Raw genomic sequence first — 20,005 nt, 5'->3', positions numbered from 1 at the left:
AGGCTAGCCAGGGCTACAGAGCAAGACCAACTCTTTAAGAAAGAGAGAGAGAAAGCTGAAAGTCAGTTCTTTGATGTGATTCAAATACAAAATACAAAGTTCTAACAAGAAATGATTAAGTAAACAACAGAAAAAATATAAAGTACTGACACAGGACGGTGTCAGTAAGTTTTATGGACATTACTCCCAGTGCCAATAAATCTAACAACTTATCAGATATGTATAACACTAGAAAGCTCAACCTCTGAAACATGGGCAAGGAAAAAAAAATGAGTAACTGTAGAAAGAAACCCAATCTGTGAAGATGGCCCCAGAGAGAACGCCGAACCACAAGTGTTTTCAGTGGTGAGCTCTGCCAAAGAGAAGGACCACCAGCCGTCTGTCCACAGCCCATTCAGAGAACAATGCAAGGATAGCTCACAGGCTGCCTGAGTCACACCAAACCCCATTCAACAAGACGTGCCGATCCCAAGACAGCAAAACCCCTTGTAAAAAATCAGCAAGCGCTCCTGATGACATAAAAAGTTACTAAGCTACAAATAAGATGAGGCTTACCACTGGAAATCAATCAGTGTAATTAATCTGACAGTGAAAGAACACAGAACCTGAAGGATTCTGTCACTCCTTGTGTTAAAGACTCAAGAAGCTAGGAAGACAACTGACAAAAGGCACCAAAAAAGACTTAACATGTCTTTTTTTTTTTTTCCAGAATGAAATAAAAAGTAAGCAGATTTCTAAATTCTCCAAGCTTTGCAGGCATTTCTCAAGTGTGCCTTTCTGAACTACATTTGGTCCTCATCCTGTTTCCTAGGAATCTCCAAGCGAAGTCCCTTCTACATACTAACAGCCCTCTGCTGGCCAGCAGCCCCTGGGGAGCTACCAGGTGGGGATCAGGGCTGGATCAGAGGGTGGGGACCCTCAGCCTCATCTCAGCCCCCAGAGAGGGAAGAAGGGCTGGAGGTTGAGTGGATCCCCGGTGGCCAGTGGGTTAATCGATCACCCCCTGTAGTTAGTGCAATAAAACCCCTAGAGACAGGGTCAGGGCTTCCCAGAGCTGAATGTGAAGAGTCCAAGGGGGCAGTGCCCAAGGAGGGCATGAAAGCCTTGCCCCTTCCACATATCCAGCCTCTTACATCTCTTCAATGTATCCTTGGTAATTACTCTCATGATTAACCAGTCAATACAAGGTCTGTGAGCTGCTTGTGCAAATCAGTACAACCAAAGGGAGGGTCAAGAGAGCTAACTTACAGCCATTGTGGTGGCACTCTGAGAACCCTTCACAGATGTACAAAGCTATTGGCTTACTGTATTCCTAGATACGAGTTCCAGGAGCTTCATTTTACTCTTTACCACCATAATGCTCTCTCAACACAGGTCAGGGACCCACAAGAGCTCTGCTCACTCCTGAGTATGCCCGCTCTACTCATGTGTTAGAAAACTGGAGAAATAACAAGGTGAGCTCAGGGACCTACTGAATCAGGCATAAGCTACAAACGTGTACAAGCACCACTTCCTAGTTTGGTTACCTGAATGATATCTCAGCCAACAAGTGGTAAACCAAAAACAAAAGAATACCCGATCACTGGCTTCCTTTATGCACGAGTCCCTCCCCAGAACACGAGTGCGTTCTGAGGCTGGGGGCCCTCTCTGTGCGGAGCAGTACAGGTGCTACAGTGGAAAAGGAAGCACACAGCCCCAGACCACAGAGCTTTGCTCTCAGACATGGCAGGCACCCTCTGTCTATCCTGCCGGGGAAACAGGCTCTGTGATTCTGACAAACAGGCATGCACTGAAATACAAGAGGCCAATACCTTGGGGCCTCATGCCAGGGCCACTCTAACCTTAAAAGTATACAAGCTCAGGAGCCTTAGTAGGCCACAGAGGAAGACAATGCGGCCAGTCCTGATGAGACCTCATAGGCCAGGGTCAGATGGACGGGGAAGAGGACCTCCCCTATCAGTGGGCTAGGGGAGGGGCATGGGAGGAGAAGAGGGAGGGAGGGCAGGATTGGGAGGGGATGAAGGAAGGGACTATACCTGGGATTCAAAGTGAATAAATTATAATAAATAAATAAATAAAAGTTTAAAAAAAGTTAACCTAAAGGTAAAATGGTGATTACTAGAGGTTGTGAAGGAATAAATAAAGAGAACAGATTTGGAAAAAAAAAACCCCAACCACATTGATTTACGATTTCAATTTCTGTGTACACATCACCAGCCTTTAACCTCATGCACACAGGAGAGGTGTGGTGCTACAGACATACAAGCCTGGCAGAGAAATCAGGAAGACTATTCTGAGATGTATAACGTGTTTTAGGGTAGCCTTGGGTATATGGTGAGACTCTAGCTCAACAAAATAACTGAATTGTTTATCTTTACTTTTTTAATGAAAATACAAAATGATTAAATTTCTTAAAAAGTATACAAGCTCTGGTTCTGCTGAAGTGTCCGTGAGACCTGTACCAGGGCGGCTGGCAGGAAGTGTGAGGCAATAGTGCAGGAAAGGGCACGTGGGAGGATGTGGCCTCTCCAACACGAGCTGGGGTGGTGAGCAGTGCAGGAGGTCAGACAAAGGGCTGATGCTATCCTAAGAGGCATGGGCAATCAGGTCTGAGATCTCACCAGGCTACTCAGAGTGGCACTAATACTACAGGTTATCAAAGAGGTCCACTCTTCTACCTAATATTTTCAGCGTGACTCTGTGGGATAACTGAAACAAAAAAGCAGAACTGTAGAACTGTAATTGCAAGAATCTGAAAGGGTACATTTCCAACTACTTTTTAAGAAATAAACATGAAAATTTAAAATAAGTTTGAACATGGTATACTGAGAAAGAGCACTCACTCCCAAAGATGGGCCTTGGGAAGAATGGCCAGGGAGAAATGATGTTCATGAACCACAAACTAAAACCACTTCCCTAAGGACAGGAAGAGACAGCAATAAGATTGTGGAAACTTTTCTGTATACTAATGGTGGGAGAAGCTGAACATCTAGGTACAGTAACAAAGGTGGTACTGGCATCCTCTAAGCAAGGGGTGGAAAGGGGTCAGTGACAGAGCATGCTGGCTTGGAGGAAGACACTAAGACCTTACACCTAACCTAAACACTTGCGAGGAGACACTGCAGGGACAGAATGGGGAGAAGAGAGCTGGATCCTTCACGCCAAGACTGGCAAGGCCTATCAGGCTCACATTGCAAGAGGGAAGCAGGGACCCCAGATGAGGCTTTATTGACAGTACAGTTGTGGAAGGACCCTGGGACAAATGCTTCTGATTAAAGACAGAAAATAAAAAGAAATCCAGACAAAGAGAAAACTAGGAGAGACAGGTCAGTATAAAGCCAGAGAAGTCAAGCTTAGTGGTACACCCTTGTAATCTCAGCCCTTGGGGAGACAGAGGCAGAGGCAGAGGCAGAGGCAGGCAGGTCTACAAAGTGAGTCAGGACAGCCAAGGCTACACAGAGAAACCCTGTCTTAAAAACAAATAAACAAAGGCTGGGAAGTAGTGGCACACACCTTTTAATCCCAGCACTTGGAAGGCAGAAGCAGGTGGATCTCTTGAGTTCCAGGCCAGCCTGGCCTACAGAGATAGTTCCAAGACAGCCAAAGCTACACAGTGAAACCCTGTTTTGAACAGCTAATAAATAAGTAAACAAATAAAATAAAACAAAAAAGGCACATGAAATACTGAGATAACAGGCAGGAAGCAGGGTTGAGACATGAGTCAGGCAACATGTGCAGAGCAAAATGAATTCTTAGGAATTAAAATCTAAGAGAAATAAAAGCTCGAAACTACAAATGAAACAAGAAGACAGAAAAAACACAAGGCAGCCAATAGAAGATACACACACACACACACACACACACACACACACAAAGGGAGCTCCAAATGGGTCACATTTTTAAAGTGATGTGGGGGAAAAAAAAGCCCATTCTGAAGGACAAACTCAGTAAGGACAATGAAGGCTACCCCAAAACACATTTCAAAGTACATAGAAAACAAAAAATAAAAGCCTACTTGTCCCTATGGGAGCAGATCCGCACCAGGAGGGGACACAGAGCATACTAGTGACCTGAGAGTTGGGGACATGACCAGTCAGCACACAGGAAACACACACATTAACAGAGCATACAGCCATCACAACATGGACACTTGCCTCCCTACTCTCTGTGAACCAAGAGGACCCAGGTGGTAACAGGCAGTGGCTCTCTGGGATGAGTCCCACACAGCACACACAGCAGGTGCACGGCCTTTTCTCTAGGTGCTGGGAGTGTGCTAACCGTGAGATCGTCCAGCGCACACTCTGCTCTGCCTTTCCAGCAAAGGCCGAGTGGACCTTGGGGTTTGCCCACCTGTCAGCCACATCTAGGTCTGACTCCATCTTCTCCAGGCCCCTCATCACACTGTCTAGCTGCTCGCCCTGATGGTGAAGGACCTTCGATGTGTCTTCCATGCGTCTCTGGGAAGTAGCCATCAGTCCCATCAGCTCCTGGCCCCTGGTCTTCGGGGAGGCCGTGCTGGAAGCAGGGCCCGGCTGGGACAGCAGCAGCTCCCTCCAGAAGTGCTCAATGATGTTGAAGACCACATTGCGACTGGGCCGCAGGGAGCCGAACCAGTGCTTGGCCTGGCCCTTCTCCAGGACTGTGATGGCACTGAAGATAAAGAGAGAAGTCTCTTTTCTGATCTCAGTGATGCTGGAGAGGGGCAGACCGACAAGGACCTCTTCAGTTCTGTCCGCACTGAACTTCAGTGAATGAGGTGTCAAGGTCAGTTTCCCAGGAACCCATTGCTTCTCAAGGTCCAGATAGTAGGAGCAAGGCCAGGAGTGGACACGCACATCACCGCTCATCTGCCCTTAGGTAGCCGAGCTACACAGAGAGGCTGCAGTACCTGTCTCTGAGGGGAAAGAAACAATCAGTGGGCAGATGAGGCTGAAATGAATCAATTTCTTTCAGATAACAGCAGGAGGTTGGCCTGGAGAAAGGGTACAGCCCCCAGGGAGCTCCAGGCCCCTCACAGCAAGTAAAAGTCAGAGAGGGCTGAGATCAGAACCAAAAACTGTGCCTGTCCAATCACTCCCAACATAAGACTCTCCACTCCTATGCCCTTGTCATGCTCATGTCCTTGAGGCTGTGATGTCCCTATCACTGTCTATCTATACAAGGTCCTCCTAAGGACCTCCTAAGGGTCCTCTTTGAATTCACTGTGTGTGTATCCAACTGCTCATGTTCCCCTCCTGAACAGTCATCTCAGAGCTACTTCAAGTCACATGCGCATGGAGGCATTTATATAGAGATAGTGTTATTGTGTGGCCATAAATAGTGAAGCATGCGGTTTTCATTTTCTTCTGTTTCTGTTTTCCCTGAGTAATGAGAATCACATTTAGGAAAGTGGTCTCCTACTGAGCTATATCCCCAGCCCTTGTTTTGCTTTGTCTTTTGAAACAGGGTCTTACATGTTGCTCAGACCAGCTTTGAACTTACTGCCCAGGGTGGCCTCGAGTTCCCATGCTGTACTTGGCCAGTCCTAGAAGTATTAACATGCCACCATACCTGGCTACTGTCTGAAGTTTCATATTTCTAATTATGTTAAGCAGTTATAAGTCATGGATGATAGTTTGAATTAACCCTTACAGGATCTGCTGCCCAATCTTCTTTGTACAGAAATCAAGCATCAGTCAAGAAAGGAGGCTCCACACTATATGACACCAACTGGGTAAAGGCCAGGCCTGGCAATGCCCGGGAAAGTGCTGCACCGCAAAGTACCAATCAGGGCTTTCCCCACCTTCCTGCCTTTGCATTTCTCTCTAGTTGTGTTTCTCTATGTGTCCTTCTCCCCCTTCCCCTCTCTCTGTCTGTCTCTCTCAAATACAGTTTTAGTTCACTTCCTATGAAATATCTTAGCATGTTCCCTGAAATACTGAACCAAGCTGTAGACTACAGGGGCACTGCTGTCAGTGACCAGGTCTTTAAGCCACAAAAGGTGGCTCTGGCAGGATCTGTAGTAATGTGACGTGGAGTCAATGAGAATTTCATTCATTCACTCACTGAGCCATGCTCTGAAGAGTCAGTCTTGGAGATAATCACCAAACAAGGCAACATCTGCACCAGACCTACCAAAGCAGAATCCATGTCAAAATGAGGTTCTTAAACAGACTGTAACCCTGTGATAGGATCCCCTCCCCGAAGCAGGAGGTCTCCCTGAGCGGTATGGGCTAGGCTGCCACTTTGCCCTCAGTCATGTTTCCCGTAGTGTCAGGTGGAAGTCTAGAGGTGAGGGCATCGATGCTGAAGGCTGGATGCTCCCTCTTGAGTGTTGAAGTAGTGCTGTGGATTCAGTGAACAGCAGTGGGGCCAGGAAACCTAAGAGCCTCTGGCCTGCCAGTCACCTCCACTCATGCTGCACATGGCCACCAGCTCCCTGATCAGAAGACCTGTGTTTATACAGACCACCAGGTCAGGAACTTAGTGTCCACAGCAGCAGGGAGGAGGCACAGGTGGGTCCACCAGAGCAGCAGAGGAGAGTGATGGGGGAGGGAAGGACAAAAAGCAGACAAGAAGATGGTGAGAACAGTCACAGCAGAGCAGAGCCCTACTTCAAAGTCTACTCCAGGCCTCTGCTAAGGCCTCTGGGAAGTACCAGGGACAGCAGCAGAACAGTGGACCTAACTGCAGGATCCCACAGCACTCAATGGCTTAAATCAAGCATGGAGCTCTAAGTGACTATTCTGCTCCTAAGAATGATCTCACATTGCCCTTCCCCTTCCTCAGAACACAAGCTAGATGCCATCCTGACTTAGGAGGCAGGAGCCAACTCCAGATACCACCAAAGAAGCCCTGAGCCCGATGAGTCTCACTGTGCAGAGAACAGACTTCTTGGTATCCTGTTGCTCCAGCACCACAACCCTGGCTTTGCCTGCATTCACCTCATAGGAATTAGAAGCCTCACAGCTACTGGTACCCAAGGTGCTGCCTCACCTGTGCTTGTCTCCAGAAGCTTGGAGAAGATTCTATCTATGGTCCACAGACATAGACCAGGGGCCCTGGGGAAGGTCCCATCAATGTCATATAGCTCTAAGACCATAGCTACCAGTGCCACACCCTTGCCATCACCTACATTTGCCCCAGAGGACATAGTGACAGGACTCTCCGCATTCTGTAGCATTAGAACTTCAACTGCCATCACCATAAGTCCCAGAGTCACAGGCACTCAGATCCGCAGAGCATAAAGTGAGAATGTCCACTGCAAAGCTGTATACCTCTTCTCACATACTGCTGCAGACTGGGCTGTGAAGACCACACAGCACTGGCGACACGGACCAAAGCTGGCGAAACTACACAGGCCACACTTCCAAGTTCCCCTCTAAGGACACTGGCACCCTAAATCCTATCCAAACGACAGCTAGTCCACAAAATTGGAAAAGGTAACTATTATGCCAGATGTGAAAATATCCAACGAAGTTTAAAAAAAACCCAAGGATGTATGACACTCCTACACAGATATTCCTGGAAATAGATCTCGATTCAAAGGAAATCTATGGGGTTACCAAAAAATAATTCAAAAATCCTAAGGAAAACCACTAAAATATAAGAAGATACAGAGAGCAAAATTAGGAAAACAATTCATTTTATAGATTTAAAAAAATGAAAAAGAACTAGCCTGTGTGCGTGTGCATGTGTGTGGATTAACCAGAAGTCTTGGTGAAAAAAACAAAACAAAAAAACACAATTCACAAGCATGAAATAAAATAGATAGCTTCCATTAGAGACTAGAATAAGCTAAATTTTGAACCAAGAATAACTCTTTTGAACTAACTCATCATTTAAAATAACTATATTCTAAAATATATAAACAGAGGGTCTGAAGAGAAGGCTCAGCAATTAAGAGGACCAGAGTTCAGTTCCTAACTTACAACCATCTGGAACTCCAACTGCAGGAAATCCAAATGCCTTTGGGCTCAGCAGGAACTTTGTACTCACTTGTACTCACATGAATACACACACACACATACACACACACACACACACACACGTATGCACACACATAAACACAGAGAGAGAGAGAATGAAAATGAACTAAAAATAATGGTAAGAAAAGAAAAAAGGATGAAGAAATGGGAAATCATCATGGAAACAAATAGATACACTATCGGAATTCCAGAGGATTAAAAGAAAAAGGCACTAAAATTTTATTTATTAAAATAATAGCCAAAAACTTGTGAAGATTTTTGTCTTAATCATTGTTCTATTGCTGTGAAGAGACACCATGACCAAGGCAACTCTTATCAAAGAAAGCATGTGATTGGGGACTTGCTTACAGTTTCAGAAGTTTAAGTTCCTTATCATGGCAGGAAGCATGGCAGCAGCAGCACACGTGATACTGGAGAAGTAGCTGAGATTTACATCTTGATCCACAGGCAAGCAGACAGAGACAGAGAGAGACTGGGGCTGGCGCAGGCTTTTGAAGCCTCAAAGCCCACCCCGTCATACACTTCCTCCAACAAGAACACATTTACTCCAATGAGGCCACACCTCCTAATCCTTCTAATCCTTTTGATAGTTCCACTCTCTGGTGACCAAACATTCAAATACATGAGCTCATGGGAGCTATTCTCATTCAAACCACAGCTTCCACAGCTTCCATTGCAGCCTCCTATTCAATGACATCTTATACCACACAGTCCTAACAGACTGTGAACAGAGCATACAGAGCCTACGCACCAATGCATGCTCCTTCTGCTCAGCAGCACAGGGAAGCTTCTGTAAACTAGACCATGGGCTGGAACAGGAAACAATCTTTCAATGGAAATAACTCCATGCATCCCATCCAACCATTATGCAATAAATCTTAAAATCAATGGCAAAACAAAACTCTAGGAAGTGTATAAACCCATGGAGATTAAACAACTCATTACTGAATGAGTCAAAAAAGTCAAGAAAAAAAAAATCAAAGTATCCTGAAAACTAAATGAAAATGAATTTTCAACACAACAAAACCTCTGGGACATGGTAAAGGCAGCCCTGAGAGGGAAGTGTAGAGCCTGAAGTTCCAATATCAAAAATCCAAAGAGCAAAAATTAAACTTAATGATGCAACTCTAGCCTCTGTGGGTATCAGGCATTCGCATGGTATATAAGACGTATATGCAGGCAACATACACACATATAATTAAAAATATATATATATATTTTTTAAAAAAACACCTGAAAAATAAGAATTTGGAGAAATAAGAACAAGGCAGATCTAAGCACAGTGGATGGTAGGAAATAATAAACATCAAAGCAGATGTTCATGAAATAGAAACATAGGAAACAGCTCTAAGAGCTGGATCTTGAAGAAGATAAACTAGAACAAGAGACCCTTGGGCGGCGGGGGGGGGGGGGGAGGGAAAGGTGACCCAAATTAACAAAACCCAATAAGCACAAAAAGAAACCAGCAACTGGGGCTGGAGAGATGGCTCAGAGGTTAAGAGCACTGGCTGCTCTTCTAGAGGTCCTGAGTTCAATTCCCAGCAACTACATGGTGGCTCATAACCATCTATAATGAGATCTGGTGCCCTCTCCTGGCGTGCAGGCATAAATGCAAACAGAATACTATACAAATAATAATAAATAAATCTTAAAAGAAACCAACAACCTAAAAAAGACCCATAACAAAGGAAGAGATTGAGACTTCTGACTGAAAAAAAAAAAAAGCCTAGGTCCAGATTGACCCACAGCATTCTACCAGACCTTCAAGAAGAACTACAACCAATACTTTTTTTTTCAATTTATTTATTTATTCTTATATGTATAGGTGTTTTTCCTGCATGGATGTCTGCACACTTCATATATGCCCAAGGAGGCCAGAAGAGGGCACTGGATCCCTTGAAACTGGAGTTACAGACAGTCATGAGCTGTCATGTGAGTGCTAGGAACTGAACCTGTGTCCTCAGGAAAAGCAGCCAGTGTTCTAAACTACTAAGCTTCTCTACAGCTTCATCAGTGTTTCTAAATTATTTTTTTTTAAATAGAAAGGGAGAATTAACCTTTCCTTTGAACACCCTGACTGACAATCCAATACAAGGTGGTCAGCTCTGAAACCATATGCACACAAAGAATAAAGAATAATAATGGACTCAGAAGGCTGTAGTGTGTGTGTAACAGTAATAATCAAAGGAAAAGGAGCTATCAATGTAAGACAGGAACAGGAGGGTCTTGGAGGGAGGGGACATGGGAGAGACTGGAGGGAGAAAAGAGAAGCAGGTAAATGATGTAACTATATTTTAATTAAAATGTAAAAAATTATTTTAAAATAAAGGCAGCTCAGTCCCATGCATGCTCCCTGGGTGGCAGTTCGGTCTCTGTGGGGCCCCATGGGCCCAGGTTAGTTGATTCTGGAGGCCTTCCTGCAGTGTGCTTGATCTCTCTGGTTCCTATAGTCCTCTCCCTCCTACCCCCCACCCCCGTCTTCCCCAGGATCCCCCAAGTTCCACCTAATGATTGGCTGTGGGTCTCTGCATGTTTCCATCAGTTGCTGGGTGAAGCCTCTTTGATAGCAGTCATGCTAGGCTCCTGTCTGCAAGCATAGCAGGATATCATTAAAACTGTCAGGGGTGGGCTCCCTCTCAGGACATGGGTCTGAAACTAGAGTAGTCACTGCTTGGCCATTTCTTTAATTTCTGCTCCATCTTTATACCCTTGCACTTCTAGTAGGCAGGACAAATTGTAGGTCGAAAGCTTTGTGGTTGGGCTGGTGTCCCAACCCCTCTACTGAAAGTCATGCCTAGTTACAGATGCCTGGTTCAGGTTCCATACCCCGCCCCCCATTGTAGGACTCTTAGGTAGGATCACCCTCATAGATTCCTGGAAATTTCTATTACCCTAGATTTCTAGCTGGTCCAAAAGATGCTCCCTCCCACTCCATTCCAGTCTCTCCCAGTGTGCTCTCCCTCCATCCTCCCCTCACCTGATCCCTCCAGTTCCTATCCTCCCTCCTGACCTACCCCCCCAACTATGTCCATCCACAATGTCTATTCTATTTTTTCTTTTCAGTGACATGCCCATATGTAACAGTTGTGTAGCTTAGTCTCCTAATGTTAGGAGCTGGGGCTGTCTCCAACTCTGCTGCCTACCTCTGGGCACCTCACCTAACTGGACTGCCTTGTCTAGTCTCAATAGGACAAGATGTGCATACTCTTACTGCAACTTGATATGCCAAGGCTGGGTGATAGCCATGGAAGGCCTCCCCTTTTCTGAAGAGAAAGGGAGTGGGGGTGGGGCTGGGAGGAGAGGCATGAGGGGGAACTGCAGTTGGGATGTAAATAAGTAAACTAATTAAAAAAGTATCAGTGTTTATATCAGAGTAGATATTACATAATTGTATCAGTATTTGTTGGCCACATAAATAGTTCAGTGGAAAACCAATAAAAATATGTCTTAAATATTGGGCTGGAGAGATGACTAAGATTAAGAACACTGCTGTTCTTCCAAAGGTACTGAGTTCAATTCCACATGGTGGCTTACAACCATCTATAGTGAGATCAGACACACATGCAGGCACTGTGTTAAAATTTGTTGAGATATAAAAAAAGCAATACTAAAAGGAGAGTTTACAGAAATAAATGCATAATCAAGACAGAAAGACTTCAAATAACATCCCAGTGGATCTCAAAGACTCAGCGGGCAATAGACCAAACCCCAAAGTAGAAGGGAAAACAAACAAACCAACCACAGTAGAAATACATAAAACTAAAATTTCAAAAATACAAAACGGACAGTAAAATGGCTCAACAGTTTCATTTACCTCCAAAGCCTGATGACTTGACTGAGTTCAGTTCCTAGATCCTACAGTGGAAGGAGAGACTTGATTCCCAATAACTGTTATCTGACCTCCACAAATACATGCATACACAGAGAACACCAATAAGAATGAAATACAAGTTTCAAATAATCAAAACACAAAAGATTAATAAAGTGTTTCATTTTCTGAACAAACAAAATTAGCAAATCTTTAGATAAACTAAACAAGAAAAAAGACCCAAATAAATAAAATAAGAGATGAAGCCAGGCATGCTGATACATGCCTTTAATCCCAGCAGAGGCAGGAGATCAAAGCCAGCCTGGTCTACAGATCAAGTTCTAGGACAGCCAGGGCTATACAGAGAAACCCTGACTTTAAAAAAACCAAAAAGGGGAAAAAAATAAACAATTGTCCAGCCTAGAGAGACAGCTCGGCAATTGAGAGCTCCTACTGCTGTTCTAGAGTAGTCTGATTCCCAGCACTGGGGATTCCTAACCATTTGCAACTCCAGCTCCTGAGAATCTGACACACTCTTCTGGCGTCTGTGGCCACTGTTCTCATGTGACATACACACAAACAGACATACATGTAAATAAATATAAAATAAGTCTGCTCTTTGAAAAAGAAGCTACTACAAAAAAGTACATGCTTATCAAACTGGAAAGTCTAAAAGAAATGCATAAATTTAGGAGCTAGCAACCTGAGGATCAGAAGTTCAAGATCATCCTCAGCAACCTGGTTTGAGGCCTTCCTGGGCTATGTGAATTGCTGTCCAAAAAATGAAGAGAGGGGAGGGGCAGGGAGCTGAAAGAAGGGAGGGGAAGGGGAGATTAAGGGAAAGAGAAGGGAAGGAGAAGGAATGAGAGGAGGAGAGAAGAGAAGAGAAAAATAATACTACATTGAGATTCATCTCACCATATGAATGTGTGACAGCATGTCATGAAGTTCAATATTTTACAGTGTATGCAATCTTTGCCATTGCTGTTCTGAGACAGGGTTTCTCTGTGTAGCCCTGGCTGTCCTGGACTCACGCTGTGGACCAGCCTGGCCTCAAAGTCACAGAGCCAAAGAGCCTTTGCCTCTGCCTGCTGACTTCTGTTTTAAAGGCATGCACCACCACCACCACCACCACCTGACCAAAAGGCACACAAATTAAAAAAAAAATAGTTAAGACACTGGCTGTTCCTATACCGACCCTGGGTTCAATTCCCAGCATTCACATGGCAGTTCACAGCGAGCTATAACTCCAGGCCCAGGGGATCAGACCACCCTTTTCTGGCCTTCATAGGCACTTACATGTAAGTGGTACATACACACTTACAGGAAAGCATTCAGACACATAAAACAAATAAGTCTTAAAATATTAATATCTAAAATACATAATAATCTTACAAACACCAAAAATGCGACTAAAGGGCTAAAATCTGAATGAATGGTTTTCACAAATTATACAAATGGCCAAGTATGAGAAAATCTGCCCACTGGCTGAATCACCCCAGTAAGAATGGCTATCAAAAGACTAAAGAGATTTCAGGAACATCCTGAGAGGCAGAGCACATCCTTCAGGGGTAGAGCACTGGCCTAGCACATGTGAGGCCTTAGGCTTAATCCCTAGTGTCTGGGCTGGAGGGCTGAGGATAGTAAGTGCTGGCAGGCAGGCAGAGAAAAGGTAACCCTTGCACACTGCTGGGGGGATGCCAATCAGTGCAGTCATCCTGGAGAACAGTGCAACTGAAAATACAACTACCGTATGAACCAGCTATACCATTAGGGGTACTGTCAACAAATTTCACTACAACAGAACTCCACCAAAATATAAGACTATTGTATAAAAAGCAAGCAAGCCAAGGGACAGCAGCCTGAGGAAAATGTAAAAGCACAAGGCTAGAAAAAAAGAGAAGTGACTTACATGAAGGCAGTTCCTGCCCAGAGGTCCCTCTGTCCACTAAGGCAAATGAGGTATGCAATGTCCTTAGTCTGATTGGTGGTTAAATGAGCCACAATCATGCTGACGCTATCTGAGGCACACCTGTCATGTCACCAATGTATAGGTCAGAGGACAACTTAAAGGAGCAGGTTCTCTCTTTCCACAATGTGCATTCCCAGGGAATTAATTCAGGTCCTCAGATTTAGCATTAAGCATGTTTGTCTTCTGAGCCACGTCAGTGGCCCATTTTGGTCTCTATCATTAGTAAAGTGGGCTAACCTGGTAACATAAAAAGGAAAGCGGTCATGATCAATGGCAAAAGCAGCCAAAGCCAGATGGTCACTAAGGAGTACAAAGACTGACTGTGGTTGAGAGCAGAGGTGGTAAAAAAGACAGGCTATGAGCAGCTGAAGGCAATGAACCTGCTGGCTTTGATCACTGGAAGAGGTGAGGGAGCTGCCAAGCCTTAACACTCAGACACTCCAAATTGCAACATGGAAAGTTGTGATGCTGGCTTCTCAAGACCCAAGACAGAGTCCCAACACTCTATGCCTTAGTCTGACATGACAAACTGCTGTTGGAGCATAGCATCCTAATACCATGAGCAGCAGAGGCCACAGGTTACAATAGCTGCCACGTAGAGAGAACACTGGTAAAGCTCAGAGCAACAAACCTTCAACTTGAAGATCCAGGGACACAAGCCTGGCTTTTAATAGAGCAGCAAGCCCCTATTCCCAGAGCTGAGAACTAAATGCCACTGGGTGTGCTCTGTAGAGTAACCCTCAAGATCGTGGGTACTCCAGGCTCAGGACTAAAAGTCCTTCTCCTGGCCTAATCACATTTTCTGAGTAGACAGAGACTCTGGCTGGCTAGCTGGCTAAAAACAAGGGCACAGTATGACACATCTTGTTCGTCTGACTAAAAGCTCTTGGAGGACAGGAGACTACTCCATTCAAGGTTCTGGCTCAGTGGATTCCTTGTGATGGACATGTACTAATTTGGGGGTTTTGTTCAGCTGGGACACAGAGGGCATGGCAGATGCCCATCCTGCTCAGATTCCTATTCATGGCAGCCTTCATCAAACACTATATGAAACACAATGATTATATGACAGTAGCATGTAAGCTCACCTAACAGGGATGTGAGGAGTCTACCATGGTGTCTTCAGTCCATATTTCCTAGGACTTCCAGGGATCTGGTTCTCAACCTGTGGGTCGAGACCCTCTCCAGTTCACATGTCAGATATTTACACTACAATTCATAGCAGTAGCAAAATCACACCTATGAACTGGCAGCAGAAATAGTTTTATGGTCGGAGTCACCACATCATGAGGGACTGTATTAAAGAGTCACTGCTTTAGGAAGGTTGAGAACCACTGCTCAAGGAATTACCATACCTAAAACCTGCCTCCTGTTCTTAGCTTTCAGCATCTGGTTAAAGTTTACAAACAAGCAGATATAACAGAAAAGAGGAGCAGAGGGAGAAAAGATACTTAATTTGTGTCATTTAAAATGTACAAAATGGAAGTGACAGGTAAAAACAATGACTGACTTCTCTATTGGCCTAGCTCAAGGTCTTCACATACTAGAGCTTTTCTCCATGACACCCTCAAGAGCAGGCCCACAATTCCCAGGATGGATCGATGGCTCTCACAAGTCATTCCCAACCCAGCAAATCACAGCTCTGCCAGCTCCATGACCTGCAGCTAGCACACTCCTGGAAGAGTTCCTAACTAGCCATGAGAATCCTGTCATCATCACAAAGAAATGAAAAGAAGATACGTAAAAGTTATTTTTCAAGAAAGGATTTCACAGATAACTCCAAGTTACAGAGGACAACCAGGTCCTATGTGGAGCCTGAGCAAGGTCTCCTGGCAACCTGTCCCTGCCCAGACCAAGGAGAACCACCACGCTAAACACAAACACAACACCCTGCACGCTCACCTCAGGAAAGCTCCATGAGACACAGCCAGGAAGTTTACAGCCTGATGTCACTGGAAAAGCAAGGGAGCTTTGCTCAGCTGCAGGAGACACTTCCTCCTGTACAGAAGGCTGCTTTGTCTTTCAGAGGGAGGGTTCAGCGGGCAAGTCTGCATTATGAGCTCCTCCCTGGCACACCAGGACACACCATAGCAGTGTCTTCTACTTGGATAAACCACAGGGAGTCCTGGCAACAACTGCCTGAGCCTTCTTCCATAAGGCCTGGAGCTAAAGAGAGAAGGGACTGATACCTTCATGCTGCAAAAGATCTGCCTATGTGCCAGTAACACTCGTGGTCACAGGCTAGAGCACCTCCAAACCATGCCTGTGACCTCTGAACCCTTGAAAGTCACTGGTCGCCCTGGAGCAATGGCCCTGCTGTTTAAGAACTCTGCCTGTTCTTCCCGAGGGCCCAGGTTAGATTCTCAGGATCCATGTAGTGGTTCACAACTGTCTATATCTCATGGGCTTGGGAATCTGATGCCCTCTTCAGGCCTCCAGGGGCACTGCACTCAGGTGGTGAACATACATGCAAAACACTCATACACAAAAGAATAGTTCTAAGAAATACTGGCATGTACCTCTCAGAATTAGGGGAACCCCTTCAGCCCAGCCATGGTTTCTAAGGCAAAGGTAAGTGTTCAAGGCAGGGAGCGCGACTGAGCACTACTCAGCATCTAAACACAGCCTTGTCTCCTTTTCCAGCGAGATGGGGCTTCCCATCGCTCAACTACAACCAGACCTGACCAGGAGACAATAGCCTGTTCGATGCCTGGGTCCATGTAAGGAAAAAGACAAACTGCAGTTTCTCCTGTATTGATATCATGTGTGCAAACTCATGTGTGTGGGTGTGGGGGTGTCTCCTTACCATCTAGCAATTGGTTCTAAAATGGACACTGGCTGGGTGTCTCTAGTCCACTTCCATGCAACCTTATCTACTTGAAGACAGCCAGTTCCTAAGGCGCCTTCACTGTAGATGCCAAACTCAAGCCCAGGCTACATCTGACCCACTGACCACAGGTGAAGGTTCACCGTCTCCTCAGATTGGATTCACTTCCTCAGCTAGCTTACAGAACTCAGGAAAACTCTTACGTTCACTATTGGACTATAAAGGGTATCACAATGGATGCAGATGCACTGGGCCATGTGTGAAGAAGGAATGCGGCTTCCTTGGCCTCTCTGGAACTTGTGAGTGTTCACCTACTGGAAGCTCGCCTAGGGGGCAGCCTACCCATGGAGGCTTCGTTCCATGGATGTGATTGATTCAACCATTAAGCCATTGGTGATCCGTCCAACTTTCACCCCTCTTCCTTCTTTGCAGCAGTAAGACTAAATGCCCTATCTTCTGATCCTGCCCTGGATTTTCAATGACCGATTCCATCCTGAAGTTACCTAGGGGCTGATAGCCAGCAGAAGATGCTTCATTTCCCAGGAGAAGTCACATATGAGGAAACAAGATAGCGCATACTGCACTGATAGACATCACAAAAGCATGTGTGGGCAATCACCCGCTCCCCAAGGGTGTTCCTGAGCAGGGCACTGGGAATTACTCCATGAGTGGGCAGAGATAGTATCCGCACATTCCCCAGAAAACCGCGCCTAGCAGCAACAGAGGAAGCTCACTGTGAGTCCAGCTGCCACTCCTCCAGCTCCACCACAGCTTTACGACTTGGGAAAAATCACCTCATCTTCTGGACCCTGTTTACTCTCTGGTTAAATGACTAAAAGCCCTCAGATCAATACCAGCTCTAAGTCATTCCTAGAGTCCAAGAGAAAAGGACAGAAAACCAAAAGTTGAGGGGAGGAACAACAAGCACTTGTCACTATGACATCACAGACAAGGAGGACAAGAACTGTACCCCTGTTTGACAAATTTCAAAGGAGAAACATGTGGCCACAACTTTTCCTACCACAGACTTCCAGGATGTCTTTTCCAGAAAGCCAAAATAAACAGATATTGAGTGGAAGGGCAGAAAGAGAAAACCATGCCCACCCAGGCAGCAGAAGCCGCCCGTGCATGCTTAGACCCCGTGACCTTCCCACTTGCTCAGACCTACAGAGTTTCTGCCAAGTCCTCAAGAAGGGGCTCTTGCTCCCTTGAAGCCAGACCCTTCCCAGGGATCCCCACCCAGTCCCTACTCCTCAGCATCACTGATTTCACTCTCCTTTGCTCCAGGCCTATGAACCTGCTGTGAGGGGCATGAGGTCAGCGCTTTAGGCCTAGGAGCCATGAGCCTTAGTCACTGTCACTAACAACCACAGGTAACACTTAACCGGGCCGTGACTGGGCCAGTGAACCTCATCTACAAAATTCTGGCAACTGGACACAGGCTACATGTAGCTAATCCTATTTCCTCTGACAACACAGGAAGCTCAGCTCTCACCTCAGATACAATAGCAGATGTTACTTCTGGAGCCATTTTGAGTGAACATGGTCCATCACACAGATTTAGGATACCACAAATTCCATGTTCCAGAGTGGAAGCACTTTCATGTAGTTTTATAGCTTTACAGAATGAAAAAAATCGAGTGAAGTGTAAATGATGTGTCAGTAGATTGTCCTGAGAGGCGGCTACAGCAAGATGGACAAATCTTCTTACAGGCCTCAGATGTTCTCTGTTGGTAATGGTGTGGTAGACGCTGGTGGTTTTCAAAGGTAACAGATGCCAAGATCTTCAATCTATTAGTCATAGGCTATTACTAACACAGAGGTGGACAAGGAATGGGCCTGAGACAAGGTAACTAGCTCCTGGCAGTGGTCCAACCTCTCCACCTCACTGTAGTTCAGACACAACTTCCTTCCAGGAATTGCCCTTGACAACTTCATCAGTTCCCAAGCCTATTGCAAGTCTCCTAGGTAAACCGGGTAGTGGTGGTTGATACCTTTAATCCCAGCACTCCACAGGAAGGAAGATCTCTGTGAGTTCAAGGCCAGCCTGCTCTACAGACTGAGTTCCAGGACAGACACGATCACACAGAGGGAAACCCTGTCTCAGAAAAGCACACAACAGGAACAACAAGTCTCCAAGTGAAAACATATACACCCCTCATTGCCATCCTCCTTCCCACTCACTGCGCCCACCATGAGACACAAAGGTGGAAGAGTACCATGGCAAGGCTGGCTTCACCAATCACACCTATCAAGTCCAGGAGCTCTCAGGGCTTCCCCTCAGACTTCTGGTTGCCTGCCGGGCATCTTTCTGACACACCTTACAGGCATCTCCATGTGCCCAGCCCCACCACCAGCTCCTTGATTGGTCATCTGTTGGGTACTAGGCCCTGGCTCTGTGGTTCTTTATTTAACAAAAGCTTTGTTGGAACTAAGAGTCTCTCTGGATCCCTCTTGTCCTCAGACTCTTAAACACATCCTGGTCCAACAGGCCTGGTAGAAATGAAGATATTTTAAAGACACAATTGTGTCTCTCAATCTGACTATCAGAGTATTAAAACAATGGACCCCAAAGAAATGGGAATTTCCCCAGAAATCTCAAGCTGGGAGAAAGAAAAGGCACCAGCCAGAGGGGGACCTGTCTTCCAGAAAGAGACTTCATGGAATTCTAATAACTTGTTAGAACACCTCACAGGATAAGAATGAAGTCCACACCAGGAAGGGCTAATGGAGGGGCCACACCTATACTGCTTAGATATGCAAATCTTTGGCCTTCTATTGAACCTCACTTCAGGACTTGGGGGTTCACCAGATCTTTTTCCCTCTTCCCAAGGTGGCCATACTGAATAACGCCCCCTTTTCTGCTTGCCACTGTTATTGGGCTCTTTTTAGACCTGGCTTGGGGCACAGGCTGTGACCCCCACTTGGCACTGCCAGCTCTCCACAGTGACACCACTCTCTGTGAGGGGGTCATCCTTTATTGTCACAGCTCCTTCAGGACCTGCTCACTTCATCCCGCCCTTCAGTGTATTCACCACCAACCAGTCAGGAAACAGAATTCTAAGATGTCATGCTTCTGCTAAAAGCTCTTCTTCATAGAAATTCCGGGGGGTGGGAGGAGGGGGTTAAAGCACTTCCTTGGCTCATGGGAGGCCCTGAGTTCTGGAAGAGTGGGGGATGCAAAACAGATCAGAAAAAGCATCCCTGCTAACATACTCAGTGGAAAGCCCAAGCACCCCCACTCTAATGGGGCTCTGAGCATCTTTCTGCTGCCCCTTCCTTCCCATCCCTGTCTCAAGGCCCATCGCTGTCCTGACTCTGAATTGCTTTTCTGTCTTAAAGCATCTACTTACAGAGCCCCTTTGCCCCTCCTAAATGCCAGCCACCAAGTGCAACACTCCCAGAGAGCTTTCCAAAGGTAACTCAAACTG

General features: G+C 45.8%; 1 protein-coding gene across 3 annotated transcripts in view; it reads right to left on the bottom strand.

The window, feature by feature from the left end:
- Positions 1–20,005, bottom strand: part of Snap47 (synaptosome associated protein 47) — a 51,956-nt gene that overhangs the window by 29,238 nt on the left and 2,713 nt on the right. For 2 of the 3 annotated variants that reach the window (XM_060363636.1, XM_060363638.1), the window contains exon 2: positions 4,351–4,894. In XM_060363636.1, coding sequence (XP_060219619.1) covers positions 4,351–4,847 — 497 coding nt within the window. In that variant the 5' untranslated portion in view covers positions 4,848–4,894. Of the gene's footprint in view, positions 1–4,350; positions 4,895–15,649; positions 15,914–20,005 lie in introns of all 3 variants that reach the window. The other variant, XM_060363637.1, reaches the window with a different exon arrangement.

The sequence above is a fragment of the Meriones unguiculatus genome, chromosome 11, assembly GCF_030254825.1.
Source record: "Meriones unguiculatus strain TT.TT164.6M chromosome 11, Bangor_MerUng_6.1, whole genome shotgun sequence".
Lineage (NCBI taxonomy): Eukaryota > Metazoa > Chordata > Mammalia > Rodentia > Muridae > Meriones > Meriones unguiculatus.
Note: the sequence above shows the minus strand (reverse complement) of the source record. Positions and strands in the feature narration are given on the sequence as shown.